This window comes from Rhinolophus ferrumequinum, chromosome 14 (assembly GCF_004115265.2).
Source record: "Rhinolophus ferrumequinum isolate MPI-CBG mRhiFer1 chromosome 14, mRhiFer1_v1.p, whole genome shotgun sequence".
NCBI classification, from domain to species: Eukaryota; Metazoa; Chordata; class Mammalia; order Chiroptera; family Rhinolophidae; genus Rhinolophus; species Rhinolophus ferrumequinum.
The window spans coordinates 31,650,357-31,663,336 of record NC_046297.1 but is presented as its reverse complement, the minus strand read 5'-3'; the positions used below and the strand labels follow the sequence as shown (position 1 = coordinate 31,663,336).

At 36.2% G+C, this 12,980-nt stretch overlaps 1 protein-coding gene across 2 annotated transcripts in view; it reads right to left on the bottom strand.

Annotated features, from left to right (window-relative positions):
• SLC26A7 (solute carrier family 26 member 7) overlaps positions 1 to 12,980 on the bottom strand; it is a 445,736-nt gene that overhangs the window by 107,835 nt on the left and 324,921 nt on the right. Inside the window, exon 6 of one of the 2 annotated variants that reach the window (XM_033125821.1) lies at positions 3,016 to 3,168. In XM_033125821.1, the coding sequence (XP_032981712.1) occupies positions 3,016 to 3,168 (153 nt within the window). Of the gene's footprint in view, positions 1 to 3,015; positions 3,169 to 12,980 lie in introns of those variants that run through there. The other variant, XM_033125820.1, reaches the window with a different exon arrangement.

Below are 12,980 nucleotides of genomic sequence, written 5' to 3'. Positions count from 1 at the left end.
CCCCTTTACCATTATGAAATGTCCATCTTTGTCTCTTGTTACCATTTTTATCCTGAAGTCTGTTTCATCTGATATTAGTATACCTAAAACACCATTTACTTGGAGTGTCAGTTTTTACTCTTTCACTTTGAATCTGCATTTGTCCTTGTATCTGAAATTTGTCTCTTGGAGGCAGCATATGGTTGGGTTTAGTTTTTTGATACAACCTCCTACTCTGTGCCTTTTTATTGGTTAGTTCAGTCCAACTTACATTTAGGGTGCTTATTGATATATGAGAATTTCCTATCATTCTATCTCTGGTTTTCTGGTAAGCTGGTGTCTCCCTTGTTTCTTTGCCTTTTTGTTGCTGTCTATTATTTCAGTGTGGTGGTATTCTATGATTTTTCCCTGTATTTCCTCTTTTTTTATGTTATATATTTCAATTCTGGCTTTTTTTGAGTAGTTACCATTAAGTTAATGTAAAAGAAAGTTTCATATTTAGAGTATTCCACTTTCTTCAGTATGCTTACTTTCTCCATTCTCTTTTGCCGGTTCAGACCTTTGCTGTCTCCCCTTTTCTATTTTTGTTGTCACATATTATCCCTATTTATGCTGTGAGTTGATTTCTGCACTGCAATAACAAGTTGTCTTTTTCCTATTTTTTTTAAGTGGTTTTTCTTTTCCTTCTTTGCCCAGTATGTGATGTTTACGTGCATAGTGTCCTATTTGGTGTAGGGGTTGCTATTTCTTACTTCTGTCTCTTCCTAATATTACTCATGGTTTTGTATTCTTTTGCTTTTTTGTTGCTGGTCAAATAGCCTCCTTCAGTATTTCTTGTAGTGCAGGTCATGTGTTAGAAAATTCCCTCAGCTTCTGTATGTCTGGAAAGGTCTTTATTCCTCCTGCATATCTAAAGGACATCTTTGCTGGATATATTATTCTTGGCTCATAATTTCTCTCTTTCAATAGTTTGAATACTTGATTCCATTCCCCCTGACTTGTAGAGTTTCTGCTGAAAAATCTGATTGTAGTCTAATGGGCTTTCCTTTGTAGATTACCGTCTTCTTTTCCCTGGCTGCCTTGAAGATTCTTTCTTTGTTGTAATTTTTGGCAGTTTCAATACAATTTGCTGTGGAGAAGGCATGTTGGGATTGAGGTAATTTGGTGTTCTATTTATTTCTTGGATGTGAGGATCCAGTTCTTTCCGCAAGTTTGGGAAGTTCTCGTTGACTATTTGTTTGAATACACTCTCCGTTCCCTTCTCCCTTTCTTCTCCTTCTGGTATGCCTATTGTTATTATTTTGCTTTTTCTGATGAAGTCAGGAAGTTCTTGTAGAGTTCTTGAATTTCTTTCAAGTCTTACATTTTTCTCTTCTCTCATCATGTCTTTTCCAGATTTCTCTCTTTGATATCATTGACTCTTTCCTCCAGCTGGTCAACTCTGTTACCTACACTGGCTATTTCATTCTTCATTTCCTTTAATGAGTTCTTAATCTCCAGAGTTTCTATTTGTTTCTTCTTAAAATTTTCAGTCTCTTTCAGAAAATGTTCATTTTTTTCTTTGACTGTGTTTCTGATTTCATTAAACTGCCTGTTTGTGTTTTCTTGCATCTCATTGCATTTTTTAAGAACTGCAATCTTGAATTATCTGTCATTTAGTCCCATATTTCCATATCTTTAAGTTTATTTTCTGGAGACTTTTCACTTTCTTTCTGAGCTGCGTTGTTACCTTGGTTATTCATCATAATGAATATTATTATTTCTCTTTTTAGGCATCTATAGGAGTGGGTTCTGCCACAGGTTGATAGGAAGAAGTCTTTCTTTTGTTTTGTTTTCCAGTAGGTGTTCGTAGAATGTATTATTTTCTCTCCAATTGCAGACTTTTATTCTCTCTCACACTGTAGTGTTATATTTTCTCTGCACTGTTCTGGCTTCTCACACAATGGGGGGATTACCAGGAAGGCGGGCTTCTCCTCTGTGAACACATCGCCTGGGTCACAGTGCACTGCTTCCATGGGGGAATGTGGAGAGCTTCTGAAGTTCTAAAGCTCTTCCTGCACCAGTGTCAGAGCCTGTGTATTTCAGCGGCTCTGTTTACTCCTGCAGGGATCTTCCCAGATAGGTGGGGACAGGGGCTGGGTCGGTTGTGAGAGGTGGCCCAGAGCAATGTCAGTGACCACCAGCACGGCCCATCTTGCACCCAAGGTTCCCTCCCCTTCACCGGAACTAGCTGGGCTGCGAGTCCATGGCTGCAGTTCTCAGAACTGCAAATATTCTGATCTTTTGATCTGACACTGCTATCATGCCATTTCTAGCACTGGGCAGGTGGGGGTGGTGCGAGCTCTGTGAGGGTAGGGAAGGGTTGGCTAGGCCTGTGCCTAAGCCTTCCATTCTCTGCTTGGCAGAGAGGGCTTAAACTGGAGTTTTCACCCTTCTTCCCTCAGTCTTTGCTCCGAGGTCTCTGCCTTGAGTGTTGGGTTCAACCGTGTTATGTGTTTATCCTTCAGGAGGACTGTAGGCCATAACTGGAGCACTAGCAGTCCAAATTCTTCCCTCTTTGTTGGCTGCGGTAGGTAGTTCCGGATTGCAGGGAGCTTGGAGCTCCGAGCTCCAGTCTGCTCCTATACCTGCGTGGCCCGCGTCTCCACATTTTCCCCATTCCTCCTTCCCCACTCACCCAATTTGCCCACCTTTAGTTGACTACAGTTGTGCACCTCTTCGTCTTGCCTAGCTTCTGTGCAGGGAGTCCTTTGTGGAATTATAGTTGTTCAATTTGTTGTAAATTCCAGGGGATATTTCAAAAGGCTCACCACAGGCTGCCATTTTATGACATAATCTAGCATGTGATTTTTAGCACTTTTTTTAAAATTAAAGTTTATTGGGGTTACAATTGCAGAATTGTACACCAAATTAGCCCTCTTTTATTGAGAGATCAGAGTAACTGTCGGTTACTGTAGACAATATAGTGAACCTCGGCATGCCAGTTTGCAACTGGCAAACATAAGGCCAAATGCTAAATGTTGACTTCATACTTACCAAAATTAAATCAACAGGAAGAACAACTTTAATTTTCCTTTTAAATTTTTCGTTCAACTCTTTAACCAGAACAAGCACCACAATGCTCAGCAAGGATAAAAACAGTGCTTCCAGTTGAACAGACTTGATGTTTTCAAAGACATACGCATACATCTACAGTGATGAGAAAAACATACAAATAAAAGTCAGGGTCTCCCATAATATAACAACATTGACATCTGGCTCCAGATGAACTCAGTGATGTTTTATGAAAACCAATTAATGGTTGTCAGGTGGAAAGGTGGGGTGTAGAATGGTGGTTAGTGCAAAGCTGTAATTCATTTGCGTGTACAAAATTGCTTTGCCCTGATTCTTCCATCAAACTCAGGGTTTGCTCCTTCTTACATAAGGACAGCACTAGAGAGAATGATTCTTCTCTTTCCCAGCTACTTCAATGGGCAAAGATGCTAAAACTTATTAGTTACATGTAGAATCACCATTAAATGCAATGAGAATAATATAGGCTCACTTGAACCCCACCATACTCCCTCAAACCCCAGATTCAAATGTGTACATGTATAAGCCACACCAAATGTACACACACAAAGGAATTAAGTGCTGGTATTTAACTAATATTCAACTTAATGTATAATATTACTATGTTCTTAGTGATTCAGTATTTTATTTATTTGTTTATTACCACATACTTTATGCCTTGGCACTATGCTCGGTTCTAGGTGAACCATTTAGTCAATCCTCAGTATTCATGGAGATTACAGTCTAGTATATAAATTGTTAATTAAAGCAATATATTAGTGCAGTATGATGCTATAGACATAGAAACAGCACAGGAAGTATGTATGTCTTAGAGGTGTTAGTGGCCAGGAGAGCCTTCCCTAAAGTAGATAAACAGGAATTAGCCAGGTTATGAATCATAGAAGAAGTAGGGGGAAGGTGTCTGGGGAAAACATTTTGCCTAAAATACACATTTGTAAAACGTAGAGCATAGAATGTAAGGAGAATGTATGACTTCCTGAAAAAAAATTCTCTAAAAGTAAGCAAGTCTATTTGAAATTATATCTATATCAAAAAGTTTACCTGAAACTAGGAAGAAGATGCGATACTTATTAATACCAGACTCTCAGTCTTGGTAACTTGGTAATTTTTCTGACTTGGCAGAAAAGTAGGATTAATGTAGGAATAATGTCAAAGAAAAGAATAAAATGAAAGCCCTTTCTAAAACTTCAAGCCGATATGTATTCAACTAAGCACCAGTAACATTTTGCTCAACAAATTAAGATCTTACTGATAATTATATAAACATCTGCTCTACTCACATAAATAAAACTAGGGTGAGATTTTTAAAAAACCCTAAATTCAGTGCCAGAGGAAAAAAATAATAACTAGCCTAAATCCAATCCTAGGTCCACAGAATTGTTTGAGATAAAGAAACACAGTTGGAATTTTATTGTCTGGAAAATTAACACAATGCTACTCAGATTCACATATTTGAAAGAGAAGTATATAGATGGGATTGTATTATCATATATATGATCCCAATTAAAACAAATGACACATATGTAAAAAAAATCAGAAAACAAACAAAAACCCAGAAACATAACAGTTGTATTGTAGAAAAGATTATACTATATGCCATGTTTGAAAAAAAAATAAGCAAAATAAAACAAATTCTAAACAAAATATGGTTAAATATAAAATTCAAGTCACAGAAAATGTAGATATTAAAATGGGCAGAAGGCATAATTAGAATATTAACAAAAAAAGAAATACAAATGGTGAATAAACACAAAGAGCTTGACCACATTTGTGATAAAAAATTGCAAATTCAAATAATAACAAAGCATTTTTCTTTAATCAAATTATTAATATTAATGATTTTTTAAATGGTAATACTTAGTGTTGGTGAAATTTGGAGGAAGAAATTGGAACTCATTTGTACTGCCCATGTAAGTATAATTTGGTACAATTTTTGGTGATCTGATAAAATGTATCAAAAACATATGAAATGTTCTATCCTTTGCCTCAGCATCTCCATTTCAAAAATCTTTAGCTATAACCATAAGCTTAAGATCATGTGACAAGACTTTATTACAAGGTCTTGTTTAATTTTAGACTACACGTGTGTGTGTACATACACCCACACACACACACACACACACACACGGACATGGGTCTGACAATTAAGTTCGTGAACTCATCTTAGAAAAAGTGCCACATCACTTATTGCTGAATATCACTATGGTGACCTTCGAAGTACTTCCGTTAGGAAGCTATGCACCTATGCCAGTGCTTATTCCACCCTTCAATGCAATTTTGGAAGTCTTTTTCTGAAATGGCTATCAGAGCTGTCATCATATTACCCTTGATGTCCTGACTGTCATCAAAAGGTCTTCCTTTCAATATTTCCTTTTTCTTCAGGTAAAGAAGAAGTCATTGGGGGCCAGATCATGTGAGTAAGGAGTGTATTCCAATACAGTTTTTTGTTTGCTGGTTAAAAACTCCCTCACAGACAGTGTTGTGTGAGCTAGTGCATTGTCCTAATGCAAGAGCCATGAATTGTTGGCGAAAAGTTCAGGTCGTTTTCATCTAACTATTTCATGCAGCCTTTTCAGCACTTCCAAACAGTAAACTTGGTCAACTGTTTGTCCAGTTGGTACAAATTCATAATGAATAATCCCTCTGATATCAAGAAAAGTTAACAACATCATTTTGACTCTTGATTTGGACTGACGAAAAATTTTTGGTCATGGAGAGTTGTCTGGGTTCCATTGTGTACTTTGATGCTTTGTTTCGGGGTCGTATTGGTACACCCATGTTTCATCATCAGTGATAACGTGGCCCAAAACATCATCTTGCCTCTCCAAAAGGTCTTGGCAAACTTCAACTCTCCTTTGCTTTTGTTCATCAGTGAGCCCCTCTAGGACTATTTTTGCACACACCTTTCTCATGCCAAGATTTTTCAGTTAAGATTTTCCTAACTGTTTCTCTATTAATGTTTCCTTGGTCTACTATGCTTTTCACAGTTCGCCATTGATTTTGTTGCACAATTCAATGATTATTTGAAATGTTTTCATCAGTTCTGCTCGTTATCGGCTGCTCTGACCACTCTTCATCAGTGATGCACTCTCTCCCCTCAGAAAAACATTTTAGTCCATTTGTACACTGCTGTTTTCTTCATGGCATTATCCCCATAAACTTGGACTAACATGTCCCTGATTTCACTTCCACTCTTGCCAAGTTTAAAAAGAAATTTAATGTTTGTTCATTGCTCTAATTCAAATTCAGACAGTCTCGTGATGGCACAAAAAAACACATAATAGCAATAATGAACACCAGTCGGCAAGACACCACCACATGTCGACACGAACACAGTTGTGAGAAACTGATATATCAAGGTTATGAAACCTTACAGAGCTGTTTCTACAGTGCTGCCAATGTAAGGACATGGTGGCAAGTTCGCGAACTTAATTGTCACACCTTCGTGTGGAGGTGCCAAAAATATCTGTTCACATTTTAAGAGATGTTAACAGTGTTATCAGTGTTGTTCAAGCAGTAGTTCACCATAATCAGAAAATCAGAAATGCCTGGACGCTGATAGTAACCACTTTGAGCACCTCTTGTAACTGCAGAAGTCAAAGTGACTTGTATTCATCTTTTGTTATTGGTATATGTTGAATATTACCATTTTAATATAGTTTTTTCCTTTGTTAAAACGCATATACATTTTTTGGAACTATGTTGTATTGACATGGAAAGGCATTCCTGTTATGGTGCTAAGTGGGAAAAACAGGTTTCAAATAAATAGGTATGATTTGACACAATCATGGGCTGAATTGCCCTTCCCCCTCAAATTCATAAGTTAAAGTGCTAATCCCTTGTACCTCAGAATGAAGGCAGGGCTTTAAAGAGGTATTAAGGTAAAATGAGGTCATATATGTTGGCCCTAATCAAATATAACTGGTGTTCTTATAAAAAAAGTTTAGGACACAGACATTTTCACACACAGATGGAAGGCAGTGAAAAGGCGGTCATCTGCAAATCAAGGAGAGAGGCCTTAAAGGAAATAAAACCTGCCAACATCTTGGACTTCTAGGCACCAAGACAATGAGAAATAAATTTCCATTGTTTAAGCCACTCAGTTGTTTGTATTTGTTATGGCAGGCCTAGAAAACTAATACACATTTTTTTATTAAAATAAAATTTCATGCTTTATTATCTATGGATATATCTAGAATGTTAACAGCTCTGTGTAAGGAGATGTGTGTTCTTATTTGTATCTTCCACATTCTATCTTATGAATGCTCATTATTTCTATAATTTTAAAGGTTTTTAAATAGGCATTAACTGCTTATCTTCAACATGTCTCTGAATCCTCCTTCTCGTGGGCATGCTGAATCTGTTTTTTTTATTTTTTTCAATTACAGTTGACATCAATATTATTTTATATTAGTTTCAGGTGTAGAGCATAGTGGTTAGACATTTATATAGTTGATGTAATGATCCCCCAATTAGTCTAGTACCCACCTGGCACTATAGATAGTTGTTGCAACATTATTAACTATATTTCTATGCTGTACTTTACATTCCTGTGATTATGTTGTAACTATCAATTTGTATTTCTTAAATCCTTTCATCTTTTTTCACCCAGCTCCCCACTGGCAACCATCAATTTGTTCTCTGCATCTGTGAGTCTGTTTCTGTTTTGATTGTTCATTAATTTTGTTATTTAGATTCTACTTATAACTGAGATCATATAGTATTTGTCTTTCTCAGTCTGACTTATTCCACTTAGTGTAATACCCTCAGGTTCATCCATATTGCAAATGGTAAGATTTCATTCTTTTTATGGCTGAGTAGTATTCCATTGTATATATGTGCTACTTCTTTATCCAATCATCTATTTATGGGTATTTGGGTTGATTCCATATCTTACCTATTGTAAATAGTGCTGCAATGAAAATAGGGGTGCGTCTATCTTTTTGAATTAGTGTTTTGAGTTTCTTCCAATAAATACCAACAAGTGGAATTGCTAGGTCAAATGATACTTTTATTTTCAGTTTTTTGAGAAACCTCCAAACCATTTTCCATAGTGGCTGCACCAATTTGCAATCCCACCAAGAATGCATGAGGGTTCCCATTTCTCTGCATCCTTGCCGACACTTGTTTGTTGATTTATTGATGATAGACATTCTGACAGGAGTGAGGTAATATCTCATCGTGGTTTTAATTTGCATTTTTCTGATCATTAGTAACATTGAACATCGTTTCATATGTCTATTGGCCATGTGAATGTCCTCTGAGAAATGTCAATTTAGGTCCTCTGCCCATTTTGTAATTGGATTGTTTTGTTTTGTTTTTTCTTAATGTTGAGGTGTATGAGTTCTTTATGAATGTTGGATATTAACCCATTATCAGATGGATCATTGGCAAATATCTTCTCCCATTCAGTAGGCTATCTTTTCTCATTTTGTTGGTGATTTCCATTGCTGTACAATTTTTTTTAGTTTGGTGTAGTCCCATTTGTTTATTTTTTCTTTTCTTTCTCTTGCCTAAGGAGATAGACCAGAAAAAATATTACTAGGAGCAGTGTAAGAGAGTTTACTGCCAATGTTTTCTTCTAAGAGTTTTATAGTTTTGGGTCTTACATTTAAGTCTTTAATCAATTTTGAGTTTATTTTTATCTATGGGGTAAGAACGTGGTCCAGTTTCATTTTTTGTGTTTATCTGTCCAGTTTTCCCAACATTTATTGAATTGACTGTCTTTATTCCACTGTATATTCTTACCTTCTTTGTCATAGATTAAGTGACCATGTAGGCATGGGTTTATTTCTGACTCTCTATTCTGTTCCATTGATCTACGTGTCTGTTTTCATGCTAATACCATGTTGTATTGATTATTATAGCCCTGTAGTATAGGTTGATATCAGGTAGCATAATACCTACAGTTTTTTTCTTTCTCAAGATTGCTCTGGCTATTCAGGGTCTTTTGTGGTTCCATATAAATTTTAAAATTATTTTTTCTAGTTCTGTGAAAAATACCATTGGTATTTTGATAGGCCATGCAGTGGCCATACCATCAGCGTGGCAAATGCTTCCACTTATTTGTATCTTCTTCAGTTTCTTCCTTCAGTGTCTTATAGTTTTCCGAGTGTAGGTCTTTTACCTCCTTGGTTAAATTTATTCCTAGGTATGTTATTTTTTTATGCAATTATAAATGGGATTGTTTTCTTAAGTTAACTCTCTTTCTGACCATTTATTATTTGTGTATAAAAATGCAACTGGTTCCTAAATATTAATTTTGTATCCTATTACTTTACTGAAATCATTTATCAGTTCCAATAGTTTTTTGTTTTAGTAGAATCTTTCAGATTCTCGTATGTAGTATCATGTCTTCTGTAAATAATGATAGGTTTATTCCTTCCTTTCCAATTCGGATGCCTTTTTTCTTTCTGTCTGATTGCTGTGGCTAGAACTTTCAATACTGTGTCAAATAAAAGTGGTGAAAGTGGACTTTCTTGTCTTGACCTGCTCTTAAAGAAAAATCTTTTAGCTTTTCATCATTGAAGCTGTGGGCTTGTCATATATAGCCTTTATTATGTTGAGATATGTTTCCCTTATTCCCACTTTGCTGAGAGTTTTTATCATAAATGGATGCTAGATTTCCAAATGCTTTTTATGTATCTATTGATATGATCATACAATTTTTATTTTTCATTTTATTCATGTGGTATATTATGTTTGATTTGTAGATAGTGACCCAAACTTGCATCCCAAGAATAAATCCCACTTGATCTTTTTAATGTATTGCTGAATACTGTTTGTTAATACTTTGTTGAAGATTTTTGCATCTATTTTATCAGGGATATTGGCCTATAGTTTTCTTATGTTCTAATGTCTTGATCTGGATTTGGAATCAGGGTAATGGTGACTTCATAGAATGAGCTTAAGGACTTTCCCTTTACTTAAATTTTTTGGAATAGTTTCAGAAGGATAGGTGCTAATTCTTCTTTCAATGGTTGGTAAAATTCACCTGTGAAGCCATCTGGTCCAGGACTTTCCTTGTTGGAAGTTTTTTGATTACTGACTCGATTTCATTAATAATAATCAGCCTGTTCAGATTTTCTGTTTCTTCTTCATTCTGTCTTAGAAGATTGTATGTTTCTGGGAATTTATCCATTTCTTCCAGATTGTCCAATTTGTTGGTATATAATTGTAACATTTTCTCATAATCCTATGTACTTCTGGGGTGTCAGCTATCACTTTTCCGCTTTCATTTCTGATTTTATTGATTTGGTTCCTCTCTCTTTTTTTCTTGATGAGACTGGTTTAAGGTTTATCAATTTTGTTTATCTTTCCAAAGAACTAGCTCTTGGTTTCATTGATCTTTTGTAGTTTTTTAGACTCTATTTCATTTATTTCCATTCTGATCCTTACTATCCTTCCACTCACTTTACTCATTGTTTGTTGTTTTATCTTAGTTCCTTTAAATGTAAGGTTACATTGTTTATTTGAGATTTTCCTTGTTTCTTTAGGTCGGCTTGTGCTGCTATAAATTTCCCTATTACGACTTCTTTCACTGTGCCGTATTGTTTTGGGGACATTGTGTTGTCATTTTTATTTGTCTCAAGGTATTTTTTGATTTCTTCCTTTATCTCATCATTTACCCATTCATTATTTAGTAGCATGTTATTTAGCCTCCATGTGTTTGTGTGTTTTTCAGGTTTTTTTCTTACTTTCTTTATTGTAATTGACTTCTATATTCATACCATTGTGGTCAGAGAAGATGCTTGACCTTTCAATCTTTTTTAATTTATTGAGGCTTATTTTGTGGCTTAACATGTGGTCTATCTTGGAAAATATTCTGTGTGCACTAGAAAAGAATGTATATTCTGATACTTTGGGATGGAATGCTCTAAAAATATCAATTAAATCAAACTGTTATAGTGTGTCATTCAAGGTCACTCTTTCCTTGTAGATTTTCTATCTGAAAGATCTGTCCATTGATATCAATGAAGTGTTAAATTCTCCTACTATGATTGTATTACTGTCAATCTCTCTTTATGTCAGTCAATATTTGCTTTACATATTTAGGTGCTACTATGTTGGTTGCATAAATGTTTTCAAGGGTTATATCCTGTTCTTGGATTGATCCCTTTATCATTGTATAATGTTCTCCTTTGTCTCTTATTATAACCTTTGTTTTAAATTCTATTTTGTCTGATGTAGGTACTGTTGCTCCACCTTTTTTGTACATTTTTTTACATTTTCATGAAATATCTTTTCCATCCCTATACTTTCAGTCAGTGTGAGCCTTTTGATCTGAAGTGGTCTCTTATAGACAGCATCATGTAGCTACTCTATGTCTTTTGATTAGAGTTTTTAATCCATTTACATTTAAGTTACTAGTGCTAGAAGCACAGTTATTGCATTTTATTAGTCATATTTTATAATCATTTTTATTAGTATCAGGTGTACAAAACAACATTGTGATTCAACATGTATATACCACACAAAGTGATAACACCAATAAGTACATTACCCATATGACACTGTATATATTTATAACAATATTATGGACATTTACCCTCCTCCTTTTTCTCCTCATTCTCCTCCTCCTTCTTCTTCTTCTTAAGTCCCTTTAACATTTCTTGTAATACGGGTTTGTTGATAATCAACTCTTTTAGCTTTTTGTTGTCTGGGAAGCTCTTTATCTCTCTTTCAATTTGAAATGATAGCCTTGCTGGGTAAAGTAGTCTTGGTTGTAGGCCTTTACTTTTCATCACTTTGAATATTTAATGCCACTCCCTTCTAGCCTACACAGTTTCTTTTGAGAAATCAGCTGATAGTCTTATGGGAGCTTCCTTGTCAGTAACTAGTTGTCTTTCTCTTGCTGCTTTTAAGATTCTCTCTTTGTCTTTAACCTTTCCCATTTTAATTATGACATGTCTTGGTGTGTGCCTGTTTGGGTTCATTTGTTTGGGACTCTGCAATTTCCTTCACCAGGTTAGGGAAGTTTTCAGTAATTATTTCTTCAAATAGGTTCTCGATTCCTTGCTTTCTCTCTTCTCCTTCTGGTATCCTTATGAAGCCAATATTGCTGTGCTTGATGTTGGCCCAAGATATCCATTTAAACTACCCTCATTTTTAAAATTCTTTCTTTTTGCTGTTTTGATTGGATGTTTTCTGGTACCTTGTCTTCCAAATTGCTGATTCAAGGGTAATGTCAGTAGCATAGTGGCATGAATGGTCCCCCTGGATCTCTCCCCTTGAAGTTCCAAAAAGTTGGAAAAGCTATAATTCAACAAAGGATTCCCTACCCAGCACACAAACATGTCTGAGAGATTCATGCACTGAAACATCTGAAGGTGGGTGAATCAGGGCAAACAGGGGAGGAGTGAAGGGAGAAAAAACAGAGATGGGGATCTTGGATGCAGCACAGAGCTCATTGTGGTCCTGGAAGAGGGGAGGAATCAGACTGCAGGTGCACTCACTGTGGCCCAAAGCATTCCTGCCTGAGTGATTAGCATATCACATGGCTGGCTCCAGCAATCAGGGCAGAGATGCCGGGGCAAATACAGAAGTATGACAGCTTTGGTTTAACAGCATTCACTGGCAGGCAGAAAACAAAGCCTCAGAGCCTGGTCTCCTCCTCTACTCTTCCAGAGCTCACATCTCCTGCACCCTCCCAGTGTTAGCAGTGGGTTATAGCCACATCAGGTTAAAGAGCAGAATATATAAAACCCTGAGAACTGGAGAGACAATTTCTGAGAGACAGATGCAAACTGCGGCTAATTTCAGTGACAAGAAAGATATAGAAGCGAGGCAGCTGTAGTCTGGCAGTCTCTGTTACTCAAAGGAAAACAAAAACACAAACATGCCAGCCTCTCCCAGCCCAACTCTACCTCCCCCTTCCATGGCTGATCCCAGTGGGGACACCCAGGGCTGCTGAGGCAGACAGATCAATA